The following is a 20618-nucleotide window of genomic DNA, read 5'->3' as shown; positions in this document are numbered from 1 at the left end:
GTCTTTGGGAAAGGTGTTGAACATCATGGCAGAGACTCAATACTGTCCCCAGACTTAGTTTTCCCCCACCTCTAAGCATTTGCTTGCATATAACTACTCAAAATAATGTTTTCCCCATCATAGCATTTTATTGCTATTACTGCGCAACAAACTACCCCAAAATTTCAAGGCTAACACACACCTCCTCCTTTTTTGTAAGTGCTCACCAACTCTGTGGATCAGAACTTTGGCCAGGCACCTATCAGCAGGGACTTCTAACTGCACCCCTGGTCCAGGCAGTCACAATCCCAATCATGTTCCACTCCGGGCTTAGAAATGGCAGAGTTGTTCTGTGGAAGGGCTTAGGGGCTGGAAGGTACTGATACTCACTCACTTTCAGAAAATAAAATTTGTGTGGTAAAAAGTTCTAGCCAAAAGAAAAGATGAGGAGTGTCTGCGGTGGGAGGGATGACTGGAGGTGGAGCAGACATAAAGCCAGGCAGGATTGCACATCGATAAGCTTGAATGAAGGTGGATTCTTAATTGCCACTGAGTACCACAAAGGCCTTCGATAGCTTGCTTTACACTGAGAAATAAAATTCCCATCTTATCTTAACTAATATAATTTGCTTTTTATGCTTCATCTGAGCAATGGTAATCATAATTAATGTAGACATCATTATAAATGAAGAAACATGATAGAAATACATCTTAGATTATTGGATCTGTAAAACATTGTGGTAGGGAGCTTGACTAATATTGTGTTCCATATGGCCTCATGTATAAATCACCACATCTTCTGAATTTATTTCTTACACATTCCACAATTACAATTTAGAAGTATGTTATTTAAAAAAAAAAAAACAAAACAGTGTCGTTATTATGAGGTTAAGAAACTGAACTTGAGAAACGCATTCCCTTATGGAAAAAATACAAGATAAACATTGTAAACAAATGGGTGAGGTACATTTAAAAATAAAACAAAATGATATTTTTATTTCTAGCTTCTGGGTTTCGTGAGTCACATATTTTTCTCTTTTGTGTGGGCAGAAAGGTAAATGAGAATAACTAAGAGAATAAAATAAAACTCAGGAGACAACAGCTAACGAGAGTCGTAGAAAGTGAAGTATGTGTGTTTAAACAGCATTTCATTGGACAAAAGATATATATATATATATACACATATACATACATACATACATACATACATACATAATCCCCCCTGCTTCAAAATTCTCAGAATAGCTTTCTTTAAAAAAAAAAAAAAAACAAAAACAAAAACCAAAAAAACACAAATGTGTAGTTCTCTTTTTCTTTACATTGCTATATTAGAATTTTGGAGATTTAATTGAAATGACTCAAAGTGTCCGGAAAGGTTATAAAAATAAGCAGCAAGAGGCTAATCAGGCAACACACTCTGCTGTCTATTTGCCTGGCCTACCCTGTGTCCTGCCTGAAGGATATCAACTAACTTTGGGAAGTGTTTCACAGTAAATGCGGGGTCTTTGTCTCAGTAACCAGTAGGAAATGCACCAAGCAAAGCGCGGCAGAGCATCTGTAAGGCAAACCATCACAGCCAGGAAGCTAAAAGGAGGAATAAAACCTAGTGAAAGAAAACGTTGTAACAAACAAGTGGCAGTGTCTCTTTTTATCCAAAAGAGAACCAGTCAGGCTGTGTGACTAACAAAAGACACAATGCACGTTCCTCTTGCGGTTGGCTTCAAGGAAAAGAAAAAGCACCCACTGCGGAGGCTGAAGTTTCCAGACCGAAATGCACCGCCCCAGCTCTGAGTGGGCTGGGCAGAAAGACGCACGGGATTTGCCCGGGGAGCTCAGGTGGAGCGCGCGGCCTCGGCCCCACGCCCCAGGCTCCCGCTGCCTCCACCCGTAGGCCACTTGAGAGGCGGCAGCGCTCCCGCCCGCCGGGTTGCCATGGTTTCCGAGGATCACGTGGGCGCGCGGGCGGGGGCGGGGCGCCGGGCGGGGGGGGGGCGGTGCAGCGGCGGCGGGAGCGGGAGCGGGAGGAGCCGGAGATGCTGCCAACCCTCCCCGGGCTGTGCTCGCTCTGCCGCTGCCGCCGCACGGAGCAGCCTCGCCGGGGGCCCAGTGCGCCGCGCTCGCAGCCGGTAGCGCCCGGGGCGCTCGCTCGGGGGCCGAGCAGCCCAAGACCGGACCGCGGGTAGGAGGCGAGGGCGGCGTCCAGGCGCCCCGGCGTGCCCAGGCAGGATGAGCATCGAGATCCCCGCGGGGCTCACGGAGCTGCTGCAGGGCTTCACGGTGGAGGTGCTGAGGCACCAGCCCGCCGACCTGCTGGAGTTCGCGCTGCAGCACTTCACGCGGCTGCAGCAGGAGAACGAGCGCAAGGGCGCCCCGCGCTTCGGCCATGAGGGCAGGACCTGGGGGGACGCGGGCGCAGCCGCCGGGGGCGGCACCCCCAGTAAGGGTGTCAACTTCGCGGAGGAGCCCATGCGCTCCGATTCCGAGAACGGCGAGGAGGAGGAGGCCGCGGAAGCTGGGGCGTTCAACGGTGAGGACCGGCCCCCTCGCGCCCTGAGCCCTGGCCGCCGCGTCCGCCTCACTCTCGAACCCCGCCTTGCTCTTGAACCCTGAGCTGAGCTCCCCACCTTCCCCGGGCTCCCCACCTTCCCATTCCGCCCACCCCCTCAGCACCCATTTCGGTCGCTCCCACTCGCCCACCTTCCTACTCAGCTCCCTTTCTCTGGAGGTGGAGAAATGAGAGGTTGTGCTCCCGCAGCCCCTCTGTCACCTCTGTTCCCGGGGCGATTTGGGGTGGGCGTCTTGCTGGAAGGGTAACTTTCCTGTGGTTGGAGATGTTTCAGGCTCTCCGAGAGTATACCATTGTGCATGAAGGGCGCTTGGCGTCCTCTTTTCAGCCCTTAGATTTATTAATGGAGTGTTCGGGGAGAAAAGGCGAAGCATGTAGGACTCAGAAGAGTGTGAAATCGGACTCGCGGAGGTAAAAACAAATTAATGATAATAGCCGTGACATACTTGGAATACGAATAATTTATTTTCCAGTTTTTTCCAATACCATGTGGTGGAGATATTTTTGGACATACAACAAAGGATCATATTTAGCCGGATACCTAGGGGGTCTTGGGTATGAGGAAATAGGCCAATGATTTTCTTTACTTAAAAAAATACAAAACATGTATTGAGCGATTTTGTTCTTTTTTTTTTTTTTTTAAGTGTGTGGAAGGAGAAAAAAAACATCATGGGAAGTTCTAAGAGCTTTGTCCGTTGTCTTAATGAAAAGCAACTAAGGACCACACCAGACACTGAAGCTAGAAAGAATGAATGGGAGAAATAGCTGCTTTGGCGAGACCCACCCCTATGCTTACCGCTCTCTCCCTGATATCTCTCTCACACACACACACACACACACACACACAGTGTTTACACAATATGACCAAGTCCCATGTTTTGCAGGAACCCAGGCTGAAATGCCACGGTGTGCAAATGTACAAGTGGTTTCCTTTGTGGCATAAGCTTTTATTTGTTGTTACTGCTGGTGATTTGTGTGTCCACAATGCATTTCATACACTTCATTCCCTTATGTCCCCTTCCTAGGGAGATTTTCATTTCTTTGTGGAATTAATTACGTGTTTGAATGGGTTATAAAATTAATGCATTCTTAGCTTGTTTAAAACACACAAACCCTGGACATTAGTGCTCTTTGAATGGGAACGATTGCTATTTAAATGTTTAATGTGGGACATTTGGGTGCTTTGAGAATAGGGTAACCACAGTTCTAATTGTCCCCGCACCAAATCAAATGCTTGTTCTGCTAGGAAGGAGATCTAGACAACATCTTATGCAGATAGGATAGAAGGGACAGTGACATCTAATACTTGCATCACATACATTGGTGCACATGCTTTGTATCTGTGACATGTGGGGTGCACATGCAGGCCAGCAGTGCACAAAAGGAAAGGGGACTAGTGTCCTAGATGGGAGGCAGCAAGGAGAGGGGGGCTTGGTAAAGAGCCTCTGTGCTCTTTGGATTATAGTGTTAATACGGTCAGACCCAGCTACAGCTAATTCTCTTGAGGCCCATTGCTTTGGTTTAATTTCTCCCTGCAAGATCATGTATATTGTACATTGGAAGAAAAAAGAGCTTTTGTAAGTGGTGGGAATATTTTTATGAAGCTTTATATTCCCCAAGTCATCTTTTCTATAAAAATTACTCAAGGTCAGTTGTAATAAATGCTTAACCAGTTGCCTTTTAACCATCTCTACATCCCGGTTAAACTTTTTGACTATAACACAATTCAGTCTGTATCCAGCAGATGTATATGTGCATGGGTGTAGTGGAAGCTTTGGCATTGGTATAACCTTTTCTAACCAACACTTTCGTTGTGTTAGAAGTAAACTGTGTTGAGAATCAGTTTTAAAAAAAGAACTGCAGGCTACAAAATGTTTGTCAGACTGTTTTTGTGAATGGCCTTCCAGTCCTTGTGGGTATCTTATCATCTGGATCTTTTTTATTTTAAAACAGCTCTTTAAACAAGTATACTCTCTGGAGCTTGAATTTGTACAAGGCCATGATTTATCTAATCCTGATCATAGGGATAAAAATATATCTGTATATAAGTGTGCATGTATATACATACATACATACACACACACAAATCAAGATAAAACCATCATTTATGGAAAGTTTGTGGAATTGAACCAAAACCCACAAACCTATTAAGGTTCTGTCTGCCTGTACCCTGACCCCTTGGTCAACAAACATCTCTGAATTTTCTGGTATCCACAGTGCCCTGATACTTTGAGAGTCATTAGTCAATGGATGGATCATGGTGGTGGTAATATGTCTCATCTTATTAATGGTTAGAGAAGAGTCTGCCATTTGTTACAGCTATGGTCTTGCATGAAAACCTTAGTTCCTCATCTCAGCTGCATGGGAGCTCTAACGAGACTCATTTATCCCATGCTTCATAGCCAGTGTGCTGTGGATCCAGAGCTAGCACAGGCGGGCCTGACTTCATCCCTCTTCTCCTGTCTTTTAGGTCTATCTCCAGAAGAAACTGGGGCCACCTTAACCTGTGCTAGCCCCCTTATGTCAAACTCTCCTTGATTCTTAATGTGTTTTCTTTAAGGTTTTAGAAAATTAACTTGTTTAAAGTTATATGCAGAACCCAAAGTAGCAAAACAGGTTGTTTTTTTTTTTTTTTTTTTTTAATCTGTCCAAGTGACCTTGAGGTACAGATCATCAGGAAGTTCTTAAATGAAATGTGTGCTGTGGGTTGACTCACAGGTTGGGTGTCCCAGGTTTTTTCCAGTATTGGTATGGCTTTGCATGGTTGGCTCTTGTCTTCTCCCATGAGTCAGTTCTGTGTAAGTGATCATATTATAATAGTTTGAGGTTAAAAGGCAAGTTTTTGACCATGAAACTGGTACTTGTTAGATTCCTATAAAGACCAGTCTTGACCGCCTATAATGTGGTAGTTTAATTAGAAAGCCAGATACCTGCAGTTATTGGGAAAGTGGTCGTCTGATCCATTGTTGCAGTGGTGTGGCCAAAGATAGTGCCAAACAGGTAAAGGTGGCCTTTTACTTCCTACTTTCCTTTCCCATGGGTTCTTTCATTTGTTGATAGTGGATAGTGGATTCTTTCATTTGTTGATAGAGTTCCTGTCTCATCTTACTTTTAATCGAATATGTTTGTGTAGTGTGTGTGTGTGTGTGTGTGTGTCTGTCTGTCTGTCTGTCTATCTGTCTGTCTGTCTGTCTGTCTTGATGCTGGTTTTCAGGCAACTTTAGGCGGTAGAATGCTAGTAGCTTATGGTGACTCTCTTTAGGGAAACTCCCAGAATGGAGACAGTTTGGCATTCACTTTGCCTGCCCTGTTAATGCTGAGGCATATTCTTTCTATACAAGGATAGTATTCCAAAAGCTGGAGCTTACTAATGGATTTACAGTAGGCCAGATCATTGAATCAGTATTAACTTGGAGTAAAATGAGTGGTAATTAGATAATCATCATGGTGGGATCTTGTGTTGCTCAGAATTTCTCAAGTGATTAAAAACAAAGTAAAAGTAGTTCAGGTTACCCTGATGGATTGACAGGTGGTAAGGAACAAATTACAGAGGGTCGCTTGCAGAGCAGACAGTGTGGGATGAAACTTAAGCAGTATACAGAACTAGTCTTCTTGGTTGCAGGGGAGAGAACTAAAATTAAAATTAGGTACACAAGGCAAAAAATGTAGAGTCTTATACAGCAAGTCAGGGATGTATGCATGCTTGCATGTCTCTGTCTGTCTGTCTGTCTGTCTGTCTCTCTCTCTCTCTCTCTCTCTCTCTCTGTGTGTGTGTGTGTGTGTGTATGTCTGTGAGGGGGGGATGGGAATATACTATGCAGCACTTGCTTCCCAGGTAGCAACTGTCACTTGACCCTCTTAAACATGTGAAGTCTTTGTTGGAAAACCTTATCTCACCTTGATTTTTTTACAGCTTAAGGGGGTATGGAGAACACACAAGATACAGTTAGATATTTTAAAATTAATTTTGTAGGTTTGTTTATGCATTCTAATTACTCAGCCCATGTCTTTTTATCCCCCTCCCTCATATCCATTAATCTTTTCCCCACATTTGTCACTTGTAGTTTGGTTTTATAAACCATCTCACTTAAGCAGGGCCATCTGTGGGGGCTTCGTTAGAACTATCCATTGAGCCTGATCAGGTCCCCAGGTGGATATGCAACCAAAGGTATCACCCTTGAACAATACCAACAGGTTTAGCAGTGGAGGGGGGGTGGCTTTTATGCTTTCAGGATATGTAAAATTGGGAAGTTAGACCTGGTGCTCAGGGTATGGATTCAGGGAGTAAGATTATCATAGAAGAGAGGAAAAGGAGTGGCAATGTTCCTGAATAAATTCTTGTAGTTTTGAGCAAATGTTCTTTACTTCTGATACATGTGAGGACTAAGAAGCTCCCACTGTAACACCCTTAAAAATGGAAGCCTGTCTGAAATGGCTCCTCTGATTTCCTACTAGCCAGATGGTGAAAAGGAAAGGGTGTCTGCTGGCTTCATAAGAACATGCAGAACCACTCTCAATTGGCTCATTTTACCTGTTGAGTTCACAGTCATTTTAGGGAATCCCTATGTGGGCTGACTACAGGGCTGGCCCAGGCTAGCCTGGAACTCGAGGTATTGGTCAGTCTGGCCTGAGCTCAGCTTGTTTCTGCCTCCCAAGTGCTGGGATTAGAGACAAGGATGCCAGGCCTACTTTACTATACCCCTCACTAAGAACCTCTGGTGCCATATGGCCAGCAGAGATAGGAGACAAAGCAGCCAGTCATTGGCTTTTGCCTCCTGATGTGTTACCAACGACACATGACAAAATGCATTTATTTTTGGTTTTCCAGTTGTTTTGTACAACTGAAAGAAAAATTATAAGAGCCTTTTAAAATTATACCAGATTAATTTTTATTTTAGGTATGTGAATGTTTTGCCTACATATTCGTGTACCACATGCATGTTTGGTGCCATCAAGGTCAGAGGCATAGGATTGGAACTGGAGTTATGAATTGTTGCTAGCCACCATGTGAGTACTAGCAACCAAGCCCAGGTCTTCTGTAAAAGTAGCAAGTACTTAATCACTGAGTACTTATCATTTACTTAGTCACTTACTTAATCATTTCTCCAGCCTCCTAAAAGAGCCTCTTAACGGGTTTTGAGTTTTTCAAATATATTTCGTTGGTTTGAAAACATTCATAAAGGTTATATTTTGGTAGTAACTTTAAATTTGGGCATTTCTAGAGACGTGCCATGCAAGTAAGCAAGTTGATGTGCTATAGCCCTGAGGGTCCCAACTCCACAAGGTTGTTACCAGGATAGTGAGTTAGGATTTGTGAGGTCCTTAGGGCAGTGTATGTGGCAATCACCGATTACATGTTAAATGACTTAGATGAAAGTCCTGTGGAGTCACATACTCTTGTTATAGAATAGTGTTATCATTGCTTTATTTCGAAGCCAGTCTGGTCTTTTTACTTTTTGGAAGGCTGGGGTGCTCAGCCCCCTCCGGGGTTAATTTACATTGCACAATCGCAAATGTTGTAGCCTTCAGTTTACAGTGTGTGGCTAAGAGGCTTTCTGGAGTAATGAGACTGTGTGGCCTTCAGCTGTTAGAGATTTACTTACGTGGTAGCTTTAAATCCTAAAGTGGATTACATCATTCATGCCAGTTGCTAAAATGTTGAAGGCACTGTTTTAGTTCTGAGTGAAATCCAGTGGTAGTATTACAAAAGATTTGCCATATTCAGGGTGAAGCAGTTAACAAACAGGATCCGTTTCAGTTACAAGTATTAAGTAGATGGCTTTTAGGGGTTGGAATTGGGACATCAGTGGCCTTCAAGTAGTCCCCTTTTCTGCTATCCACCTACAACTGCTCTTTGGCAGAAGCGAGTCGTGAGAAACAGCTCAGGGGGCCGAGAGAGGGAGAAACAAGTAGGGTGTGTGTGGGAAACTGAGGCAGGGCCTTGATGGACAGTGGAGGCTTGAGGTGCTTCCTGATCCGTGTGTGTTAAAGTCAAGCTGGCTTTCTGTAAGACAGTTAAAAGCTTTCGGTTGAGGCCACATATGCTTTGTTCAGGTGCCGGAGAGAGGAGTAAATGTTGTATGGTTATTTACTGTTACAGATCCCACTCAAAGGATTCCAGTAAATTTCCAGCTGTCAAGATTTTGTTTATAGCTATTTAAAAAAAAAAGTGTTTCCTTTTCAGCCTTTCAAATACCATCAGGAGAACATTGAATCTGTCTATTAGGAGTTTATTCATGATCCCTTAAACAGGTCATTTATCAGCAGTAGTAGCATTAGAGAAGGCCCCCAGTGGAGGCTGGGGATTGATGGTTCATGTCAGAGTGAGGAGGGGAGGGACTGAGCACAGAGATTGAAGTAATTGGCTGCAGAGTCTCTGTCAGGTGTCTAGAGCTCCAGAAGGAACAACCTGTTATGGGAAAGAATGGCTGGATGTGGAAAACAGAGGGACAACCAACTCCTTTTCCTCCCTCCCTCCCTCCCTCCTTCCCTTCCTCCTTTCTTCCTTTTTAAGAGAGACATGATCATTCTGTTATGTTTGCTTTGGATCTGTGAATTAGTTCCTTTGTGAGAGTCTGTTCATAGAGCACTCGTGTGATCTGTTTGTCCAGATGAAACAGGTGAAAGGCCGAAGTCTATCTGCTTTCCCTTTGGCCCAGACGTATGAGTTTAGCCTTATTCATAGGAGTGTCAGTTTGTGTGCTGTTTGTATTAACCCCTAGAGTAGGAATTCATTTTGGTCTTCCCGTTTAAAAGCCTGGACTAAAGGAAAGCAGTTGCTTTAGGATTTCTAGGGTTTGTTTGCTCTGCGTGTCACGGCAGTGAAAGTTTATAATAGAGCACTGGCTGCTTAAGAGGCAGTGGGGAAAAGTCAGTGTGGTGAGGTGGTTGGGTTTGCTCGGGGTCTAGCCTTTTGCAGTCCTGTCTGTATTGTCTAATTGTCATGACAGAGCCCCACAGTAAAACCTCACTACGGTATGATCATTATTATGTTTTCTTTTGAGAGCAAATTTTGTGTGTTAGAAATTTAGAATGACTTAGATGCTTTCATTACATAATTTGTGGAAATAACTGAAACTAAAAAAAAAATTCAGGTCAAGGTTTAAATGAAAACAAACCGATTTAAAAAAAATCAGCTATAAACACAGTTGGTGAGACATTTATGAATGTTCCAGCAGTAGGTTCTACCATGTGTGGTTTAATATGTTTGGAAACTTTTAAAAGTCACTCCAGTTGCTGCCGTTTAAAAAATGTTTCTTAATTAGAAAAAAAAAAAAAAGACAAAAGATCAAAATAGAAACACACATTCCACATGAAAGTGAAGCCAAGAAGATATGCTGTGTACAGTTATTCCTGTGTCTGTTTGGGTTGGGCTGACATTGTTTAGTTTATGTCAGCTGTTCCAGCACGGAACAGTTCATGGGAGCAATATTGGGGGATTTTTCTTTCAGGCAAAAAAGCTTCCATTTGGTTAAACACTAGTAGATCCTGAAAGCATTCTTTGCAAAAGGTCGGGTTAATGTAAATGTGACCCAGTTATTTCATTGTAGAGGCTAATGTTAAATGGTGCCTTTTAACTTCCTAATAAGTATTCTTAATATCTGGGGTCCCTTACATCCCCTTGCTAAGCAATGGCTGTTAGAGACATGTTTCATCTTCCTCAAAGAGGTGGAGTCAGGATTTGAGGCTGAGGACTGCAGTCCTAGGCCAGCTCCAGCCTGGCGGTGCCTGTGGTCCATTTGTAGCGTTTGCTGCCGTGACATGCTTGAGAGAACACATCAGGAAGTGAGCTACCTGCTCTTGCTCTGGGAAACACAGTCCAGCCTTGTACCAGTTTCTCCCCCTTTACAATATAATTATTCCATCTGTTCCTCCCAGATTAGTCCTTCATATACTGTAGAAGCTTAGTAAAATATTTTGAAAATAGGATATTTAGAAATGTATGAAAATACTCTATTTTGAAAAACTGTATTATATACCTTAACTAGCAAAATGTATTTTGGTGTATATTCCCAATATGTATTTATAGATTTTATAAGTGTACCAATATATTAGGTGTGTGTGTGAGAGAGTGTCCCACAGTATGTGATTCGGAAAAGAGGGAGTCTTTGTAGACATGCTCTCAGTTTTCCCTTTGCCTCAAAGGATGGCTTTCTATACTGCTTCATAGTGCAGAAACTCACTTTGAGGACCACAGCTGTAAATGCTGCAGCTGGGGACTCTGTTAGCAGAGGGCAGCTGTGATCACTCTGGTGTCCAGATTGTGAAGCATCTAGACAACAAAGGACCCACAGCAAGCCATGGTACTAGTCATGTGTGCACTGGCACAGAAGTTTGGTGGAATATAGTGGGAAATGTTGTCTTATACTAAAGACAATTCGCTTTACCTAAAAAGCCTCTCTTGTAAATCTGTCTTTCTATGTATACCTTCAACTCTGACCTAACGTGTAGAGTACTACTTTTGCAGGTAAAAAGAGAGAATAAATGTTACAAGTGCTTAAGGGTCATATAATTGTAAGAATGTCAGTCCATAATGGAAGGAAGATGAAACTTTAACATAAATGCAGTTTCTTAGAAGATTTCAGAAATGACACCCTGCCCTGAGCCTGCTTCATTCTCCAAGTCCTGGGCTTGCTCCCCAATCCATGTCCTGAGCCTGCTTCCCTCTCCATATCCTGATCCTGCTTCCCTCTCCATGTCCTGAGCCTGCTTCCCTCTCCATGTCCTGAGCCTGCTTCCCTCTCCATATCCTGAACCTGCTTCCCTCTCCATATCCTGAGCCTGCTTCCCTCTCCATGTCCTGAGCCTGCTTCCCTCTCCATGTCCTCAACCTGCTTCCCTCTTCATTCCAAGTTCTCAGCCTACTTCCCTTTCCATGTCCTGAGCTGTTTCCCTCTTTTATTTCCTGAGTCTGCTCCCCTCTCCATGTCCTGATCCTGCTTCCCTCCCCATGTCCTGATTCTGCTTCCTTCTCTAAGTCCTGAGCCTATTCCCCTCTCCATGTTTTTTAGAAAAATTAGAAGTTATTTCAGGTTTCCTTGTTGATACTGATAGTGTCGCTCATGTCCTTAATCGCAGGGAGCTTTGCAGATTGCCGATGGCAGGAAGGGCAGTGAAACACTATTTCCGAGAGTTTTTCTCTGTGTTATTGCACTTTGCCAGTTGAAGGTGATGTACTGGCTGGTTTTGTGTCAACTTGACACAAGCTGGAGTAATCACAGAGAAAGCAGCCTCCTTTGAGGAAATGCCTCCTTGAAATTCAGCTATAAGGTATTTTCTCAATTAGTGATCAAGAATGGGAGGGGCCATTGTGGGTGGTGCCATCCTGGGCTGGTAGTCTTGGGTTCTATAAGAAAGCAGGCTGAGAAAGCCAGCGGAGCAAGCCAGTAAGTAACATCCCTCCATGGCCTCTGCATCAGCTCCTGCTTCCTGACCTGCTTGAGTTCCAGTCCTGCCTTCCTTTGGTGATAAACAGCAATGTGGAAGTGTGAGCTGAATAAACCCTTTCCTTCCCAACTTGCTTCTTGGTCATGATGTCTTGTGCAGGAAGAGACACCCTAAGACAATCATTAATTTATTTTTAGTTACAACTCAGTTAAAGCTGAATATTAAATAACTGTATAAAATATATGTACATACAATAGGGTAGAAACCTGCTGATACATGTAAGTATATGCTTAATGCTCGCTAGTCTGTGAATAGTTACTTACGTCAAAGCACTTAAAGAGAATTTCATGAAATACAAAAGCTTTATTCTATATTCAGTCTGATAGGTTTAGATTTCATTATATTAAAAACAAAGCTGTTTTATCTGAACCTGACCCTTGATTGCTCTACAGCACCAGAGAACACAGACACCAGTCATGACTTGCCTGTAAAGATTTCACATTCAGGGTGACGATTGAGGTAATGTTTTTTCCACCTTAACCCCACAAAACAAAAGGTTGGTTAGAAAGCCAGGAGCTAAAGCATTATTTTTATCTCTCTCCTTTAAGAAATAGGCTAACTTACTAGAATAAGTAAATTTGTGTTCATAAGTCCTAAGCTTATATTTTAACCTAAGCTCTAATAAGTTATTTTGAAACAACTTAGGACAGAGGAGACAGGAGGAGGTAAAATGCTACTCTGTTTAAACGAGACAGGTGCTTTTTGTAGAGACAGAAATGCATATAAATTAATATAAATCAACATTAACTGGGGAAATCTTTGTGCTACATTGACAGCTTACTGCCACTTCTATTGTGGTATTTATAAAAGTGAGCTCATTGAGGGACAGATTTACATCTCCAAGTCAGCATTACTTTGTGGTTTATTACTAGAACCCATAATTCTATATTTACACAGCTATAAATCGCAGATATCTTAATATGGTTTAGGAGACGGAGGGTCCTTCTGGGTCTTAGCTTACAGACCCAGTTGTTCACAGATGTTTGAATTTTATACTTTTGTGGTGAGCCTAGCCTTATGGTTGAGTCATCTCCCCAGCCCCAGATCTTTGATTTCTCACAACAGGTTACACTAGAAAATACTAGGGCTTTCAGTTTTTCCTTATTTTACAGTAACCACTTCATAATTCTCTAAAACTAATTCACAAGATGTTCGAGTAAATCTCTCCTGTAAAAAGTATATTCTGACGAGACTATGTGAACTAGCCTGGTGAAGCTCATGTCAGAACACAGTGGGAGATTTTTTACTTGCAAAAAAAGAGGTAGAAGAGAAAATTAAGGTTTTTTTTTTCTTTTTGAATTATGAAATGCCTCCAGTGCACTAAAACTTCATCCCCTTACTCTAACAACTCTGACATTTTGGCACCGTTAGGCTTTCTGTTGTTTTGTGTTAAAGGGATATACTTAACACTGAGTATTCTGCATTAGGACTACCTGGGCACATATCTTAGTTAGAAATAGAGATGTTATAATGTATTCCATGTTATATCAATCCTGCACTTAGGAAAGTTCCTTTTACATAAAAGATCATACTTCAGTGTGCTTTTAGAATAGTGTTTGAGAAGTTACATTGATACGTGTAGCTGACATCTGTTTAAACTGTGTATTGTGGTCTCATGTAAATAAACACTATAAATTCTCTGGTAAGTGTTGGCAGTTTTTCAGTAGAGTACTATAGTGGGTATTTGTGTGTGTGTGTATGTGTGTGTGTGTGTGTGTGTGTGTGTGTGTGTATGCATGCACACATGCATGTGGATATACTTATTAATAAGCAAATGTACCAGCTTTTAAAGATAGTTTCCAGTGTGGTCAGGAAACTTCTCCCACTCCCAAACCCTTTCAGGGAATCATAGGATGAAAATTATCATAATAAAAAGTATGCTCTTATTTTTCTTTTACACTTTTAAAAATACACAGTGACGTTCTCCTGGAGATATTAATATCTGATATTGCAGTAAATTAAATATGAAATCTATCCTATTATACCAAATTTGGAAAAAAATGTAAAGTAAAACCATTTTAATATTTACTAAAATTTGCTTTAGGGCTGGAGAGGTAGCTCAGAGACTAAGCTTACAAAAAATTTTTTTAACATTTTTTTCTTTTGGAAAATAATAAATTTTAAATTAAAGTATATTATTTTTAACATTCATTTTTTTAATCATTAACTTTAATTATATAACATTTACCATGTTTAACATCCACTGCAATAAATATTGACAGATATAATCTAGATAAGCAGAATTTTTAAGAGCCTAAAGAAATTTGGAGATCAGAATGTTTTGAGGACTGTTGCCCCAGGGTTTCTGCCTGAGGGTGGGCAGGTGGTCGAGGTTAAGGCCACCACTGACCACACGTTGACAGCACTTGGCTGTGAGGGCTCTGCAGAAGCACACACAGGTTGTGTTCTCCTGCGTGTTCTATGAGCTGTGCTTACCCATTGACTGCATCCTGCTTCTTAACATTCAAGCTGATGTTGCTGATGTTGGATAGTGTCAGATTTGACAGCTGCGCTGCTCTTCAGAGTGACCTCACAGTGAAATACTGTCTTTGCCTTAGTACAAATAATGTTGAATGTATTTTTATGTTCGTTGACTCTGTAGTGCATAGTCTCTGAAAAAAAAAAATCACCATGACTCCTGCCTGTATTCTTGTCTGCTTAATGATTTCACTGGTAGTATGCATTGGAAAAGTCACCTCTCAGCTTTGGGCTTTCCTTTTCAGTGTTGATCTTATTTATGTATTTGAGGTAATATGGGCCGAACATATTTTTCAAATCTTTACATAACATGCATTCTTCATATTTTATTTAATATTTTTGTGCCTTTTTAAAGGAACCTATTTTCACCTATATTAAAAAGACAGGGTCCTTGTTTTTGTAACTGTATTTAAACTTCCATTTTTATACTTGAAGCTTTGGTCCATCTGTGATTTTGCATATTATATGAGACAGATAATATCACTTTTATTGCACTTTGACTGTGCACATGTGTGCATGTATGTGCACGTGCCAAGATCAGTGGTCATTTGTGGGGATACCTCTCCTTTTCCACCCCTGAGTCCTAGGGATTCACCTCCAGACTTGGGAGTAGGTGCCTTGACACACTGAACCATCTTACCAGCTATAATTTCCAATACGCACAGTTTATTGATTCATTTTCCCATTATTGCTATTGCTTTGGTTTTGAGACAGGACCTTCCTATATTGCCTAAGCTGGTCTTGAGCTCCTGGGCTTAAGCCGTCTTCCTTCCACAGCCTCAAAAACAGGTAGGACTGCAGGCAGGCATGCAGCATCACTGAGCTTTATCATTCATTAGGTTTTTTGTTTTTAAGAATTGTCTGTTTTATGTATGTAAGCACACTGTCGCAGTCTTCAGACACACCAGAAGAGGGCATTGGATCCCATTACAGATGGTTGTGAGCCAGCATGTGGTTGCTGGGAATTGAACTCAGGACCTCTGGAAGAGCAGTCAGTGCTCTTAACTGCTGAGCCATCTCTCCAGCCCCCACTCATTAGTTTTTAGATTTAGGTTTCCCTGAATGTGTAATTAAACTTACAGTCTCTATACTGTTTTACTAATTTAGCCATCTTTTCATCAGCGCTTCTCTTTTATAATGAGTAGGACTTTATGATATGGTAATTCCCACCTATTGTCTTTCAAAATTGCTTAATTAGTTGAAGGCCTTTATGGAAATTTTAGACCAAAGTCCCATTTGGTAGAAAGTCTTTAGTGAGTGTTTTATTGGAGCTGCATTAAATTATATGAATTAGGAGAGAACAAATGCTTTAATTGTATTGAATTGTGTATCCATGAACATCAAGATTGTATCTCTCTTTTAATCCTAGCACCCTTCCAGATTCTTCCATTTTATTTTGCCATGGTTGTCATGAACGAAAAATTTCCTTCTCTTATCAGTTCTATTTTTAAATCTCTTGTCACTTTTCTTATGACAACTGGATTTTTTTTTTCTATTACACATTCTATCCTGTTTTCTATTACCCATTCTATTCGAAGATAGAAACTTGGGGCATACTGAAGAAGTTCTAAGCGTGGCTGACTAGCATTCAGGTGGACTAGAATAGTGTTTTTTAGTTATCAGGAAAGTGAAAATTGGAGTTGCAAGGAGATACCATTGCACCTGTACCCGAAAGACAGTTCTTTCTGTTGTCCATGATGTGGGCTGGCTCAGACCTGTCTGTGTGAACTGTAAGAATAGAGTAAAATAGATGAGAGACCTGCACACTCGCTGTGCACATTCACCTACAGTGGGCCAACAGCACCTTGTGTAGACGTTTCTTCAAAAGGTACAAAACTATAGTTTATAAATGTTTCTGTGAGAATATTTACTGAAGCCTTTAATTGAACTGGAAACAACTCAGTCTCTATCAACATGAAAATAGGGAACTAACTAACTTATGATACACTCATTTGAAGAGATACTACTAAGCAATAGAAACAACATGAGCTGCAAATGCTATCAGCAGCAAGAATGATAACATTTAAGTGATGTTCCCAGACAGGTAAAATGAGATGGATACGCAGAAATTATAATAGAGGCCCCTGTGGGATGGTAGGGACTGTCCAGTGTCGAAATGCTTAACTCTTCAGTGGGATGTTGTTTACACGGCTCAGGACATTTGTCAAAGCTCATTGGTTGGTACATGTCACTGAATGTTAATTTTGCTTCGGCTAAAGGAAGACAGAACCATGGATGGTTGGAATCCTGTTTTCTAGTCTTTAATTGAGGAATACCATTACTATGATGACTCTTATGTGAAATTTTATTTTTGTCTTGTACACCAAAACCCCGGTTCCATTTTCATAATAATGGAGCATACATGAGAATCCTTTTTGATATTTGAGGGAAACGGAGTCAAAGGGTTGACAGTTTTTGCTTTTTTAAAATCTATTGAATGTTTCCAACCAGGACTGTTACATGACATTTTCACCAACTTAAATACATTGTAACTATTGCCTTCATTTGTTTGAAGAATCAACAGGAGTCAGGGAGCACCTCCTGTCCAGACTTTTGTCAGCTCGGTTCATTTAGACTCAAGGTTTCTAATGTGTGTGTGTAAGTGCTAGGGAACTGTGGAGCTAATGTGAAGAAGAGGACAGTATGGTATGCCAGAGGTCTTTAGCTGGCTGTTTGCTCTGCAGGAGGTGGATTGGTGTGCTATCATGGAACGGTTGAAAGACTTGCTTGGGTCAAGGCTGCAGTGTCAGCAGCATCTTCATTCTTTGAAGACACAGGGAATTAGCCATGGCCATATTCTGGGGCTACTTTTAGGAGGAAGCCATTGTCACAGCCCCACGTGTTTGTCTACTGAATTCACTTCAAAGCTTTTATACTTTTCAAAACGGCCTTTGTGGGAACCTTGTGTATGTGGCAGTTTGAACTCGGAACTTCTGGAATTGGTCTGGGTTATTTGCCTTCCCAGATGGAATGGGTCTCTACATCTGGCCTTCCCTGTTAATGTCACCTTGGCACACCTGCTCTGTCCAAGCTTTGGAAGAGAGCTTAGTGCATAGAAAAGCAAGGATGATTTTCTGTGGTTTCGATAGTTTCCAGTTCCAAGTAGAGGGTATTTAAAATCTGGAGAGAGTTCGGAAACATTTTTTACTTGGCCTTTGTCTGTGCCTTGCTGCTGTGTGGTTTTATAAAGTTAGTCATGTTGGGACTCCTGAAACCATGTTTTCCTTCCTCTTTGTGTAAGAGAACATGGTTGGCAGTGTCCTCATAAATTACAAAGAGAAGAATTATGTTCACTCCTAAGCAAAAGTGCACTTTCTAGTTAGTTTGTTGCTTTCTATAGTCATATTTTAAAATGTCAGTTATATTTGGGGGTGTTTGGTTTAACAAACAGAATGAAATTGTATGTATTTTTAGTGATCATTCAAGTTGGAATGTTCTAGAAGCTAAGCACCCATATTTCACCCTGTCCTTCCTCTAGCCACAATGTTAGTGGGTTGGATGTAGCCCTCTTGCTGTGTCAGCAAAAAAGAGTCCCATGGCCCTCAGATGCCCACCTCTCACACAGACCACCTAAGGCTAAGACATACTTTGAGGCACATGATTTATAATCCATGTCCCTTAGGACCAGGCAGTTAAGATTTGAAGACTCTCCAGTTGTGATTCTGTTCTGGTGCTCTCCTTGAGAGGCCAGTGCATGGTGTATCTGAAATTCAGAGCAAAGGCTTGTGAGCCTGTAACGAGTATCTTCAAGTATTTGTAGGAGTGATAGAGACCCACCATCTTTTCATAAAATTATAGAAAATAAATGGTATTTTCAGGACCAAGAATTAAACACATACAAAATATATGTATTCTGTGCTAATTGGTGAAATATTTCTGTTTTGGGGCCATTTACTTGCTTGTTTGCTGTTGAACTTTTAAAATTTTAATTCTTTCTTGGTTCAAGGGTCAACTTATTTTACTTAATTTTGAAACATAGGCATAAGTTAAATTAATTTATTCTGAACTGAGTATTTATTTTGTTAAAATAATTAGCTTATGCATTTTAATTTACAGTTTTCTTAATCTTTTATTTAAGCAGCTAACAGATACAAAAAGTCTTTGTTCTAAGGCAACAACAACAAAAAAGCAACTAATATGAAGACAGTGATGTTAACAGTTTCGTGGATTCTAAGAGGGCTGGGGGTATTTTACACCAGGGTATATGAACACTTTTCTGCAAATGACACATTTATCTAACGTGCCTCTGGTATAGATGGGGTGGGTTTTTTTGTTTGTGTGCGGTGTGTGTGTGTGTGTGTGTGTGTGTGTGTACATGTGCATGTATGCATGTCATCACAGATCACGACCCAGATCATATTTGTTTAGCTTGGAATGTCTCTTACAGAAACAGGCTGAGAAATGAAGACAATGTTCATGCATTTTGAAAACTGGTCTCCTTGCCTTTACCTGATGGCTTTTATTTGGGAACTATCTTACTTTGCAGCCTCCTCTGAATTCCTCTTCCACCTACTTTTCTTCTACATTTGGTAAGCTCTGGAAGCAGTTGTATGGAAATATGAGTAGACCTAGTTCAGCCCTCTGGGCAGAGACTTAGAATTCCAGTGCCTGTGTCTACCCATGTGGCTGGGAATTAGGCAGAAGCAAACAGGCTCGCTTTGTGTATTTTTCAGCTTATCGATCCATCCAATTCGTGTTAACTCAGCCAGGGTAACTTGTGTACGGAGAGTAAAATGGAGCAGTGTCTGTGAACAGTTACTTAGGGAGCTGTAGAAGGCTATTCTCTCTCTTGGAAATGGAGGTACATCTTCAGTTTGCCTCAGTGTGAGGACTTTCTCTCCTAAGGATATTCCTTAGTGTGGAGGAGCACTTGAGTCAGTTACAGTTCTGGTCTCCTGGGAGACCTGTGTGTCATAGTGTGACAGGATCTGTTATACCAGCATAGCGATGCTGTAGCGTGGCAGAAGGCTCAGTGTTTCTCTGGGTCGGCCTTTGGGAGAAAGCACATGCACAAAGAGTTTGCTGGTTTCCCTGGGAACTCTCCGAGGACGTATCTTTTCCAGAATGTAAGGAGTTTCAGATATTCTTAAGTCATACCTGTTTCACAGGTAGACAACGTGCTTCCTCTATATTTTATGGTGTCTCTCCTCCCTCTTCTCTCCTCCCCTCCCTTCCTGTCTGTATTCTATGAATATGAGTGTGTGTAAAGCACACACATATACATGCATTCATAGAATATTCATGGAACATCAAAAAATGGAAACCGAAACTGAGACAACTCACTTGTCACACATTAGACATCTCCATTTGTTAATTTTGTATGTGTGTGCATGTGCGTGTGTGTTGAGACCAGAGGATGGATATTGTTGGAGTGTTTCTGACGCACCCAATACTGAATGACACAGAGACTTTTTATTATTTAAGAAAACTTAGGCTTTATAGCTTAGGCTTGTTTCCAACTAGCTCCTATAACTTAATAACCCATTTATATCAGTCCACCTTTGCCACATGGCCTGTTACTTCTCATTCAGTCCCTGTACATCTGACTTTCTCCGTATCTGGCTGGCGGATCCCTTGCCTCTCAATTCTTCCCACAGTTCCTGTCTCTGCCTGGGTGTCTTGCCTTTCCTCTTCTGCCCTGTTATAGGTTATCAACTTTTATAAAACCAACCAGAAGGTGACAGAGAAGAGTTTACAAAACACCGAGAAAAGCGATGGTTATAAAAAAATAACAGTACCAGAGTTTAGACAGCATTCAGCTCTCTGCTGTACAGAAATCAGTATTTGAGTAATACAAAGACAACTGTTATACAGTGCACAGGAAGATCATCCCAACAAATGGGTGTCCTCCAGTTCTCTCTGCCATTCTTTTGAGGCAGGGTCTCTCACTGAGCCCAAAGCTTGTGGCTAGCCAGCCCTAGTAAACTTCTGTTCCCAAAATGCTAGGTGTTGAGGGTATAAACCAGAGTCCTCAGGCTTGTGCTGCAGCAAATGTTCTTACAGTGTGAGCCATCAATCTCCTTAGTCCCCTGTTTATTTTATTTTATTTTATTTTTTTGAGAATCTGTACTGCTGATCACTTTGTATACTTTAGAAATGATAGTATTAGTTACAACAAGTACAAGTCCCTTGTGGTTGGTGAGAGTTT

At 41.5% G+C, this 20618-nt stretch overlaps 1 protein-coding gene and 1 pseudogene across 2 annotated transcripts in view; both read left to right on the top strand.

Annotated features, from left to right (window-relative positions):
- The window catches only part of LOC308419540 (actin, cytoplasmic 2-like), a 1056985-nt pseudogene that overhangs the window by 169930 nt on the left and 866437 nt on the right, over nucleotides 1-20618 (top strand). The window lies entirely within an intron of this gene.
- Nucleotides 2012-20618, top strand: part of PRKAR2B (protein kinase cAMP-dependent type II regulatory subunit beta) — an 87322-nt gene continuing 68715 nt past the window's right edge. Inside the window, exon 1 of the mRNA XM_080915299.1 lies at nucleotides 2012-2506. Within this exon, the coding sequence (XP_080771425.1) occupies nucleotides 2206-2506 (301 nt within the window). The 5' untranslated portion in view covers nucleotides 2012-2205. The remainder of the gene's footprint in view (nucleotides 2507-20618) is intronic.

Source organism: Micromys minutus, assembly GCF_963924665.1.
Source record: "Micromys minutus genome assembly, chromosome: 1".
Lineage (NCBI taxonomy): Eukaryota > Metazoa > Chordata > Mammalia > Rodentia > Muridae > Micromys > Micromys minutus.
The sequence above is the reverse complement of the archived record's forward strand: the minus strand, read 5'-3'. Positions and strand labels throughout refer to the sequence as shown.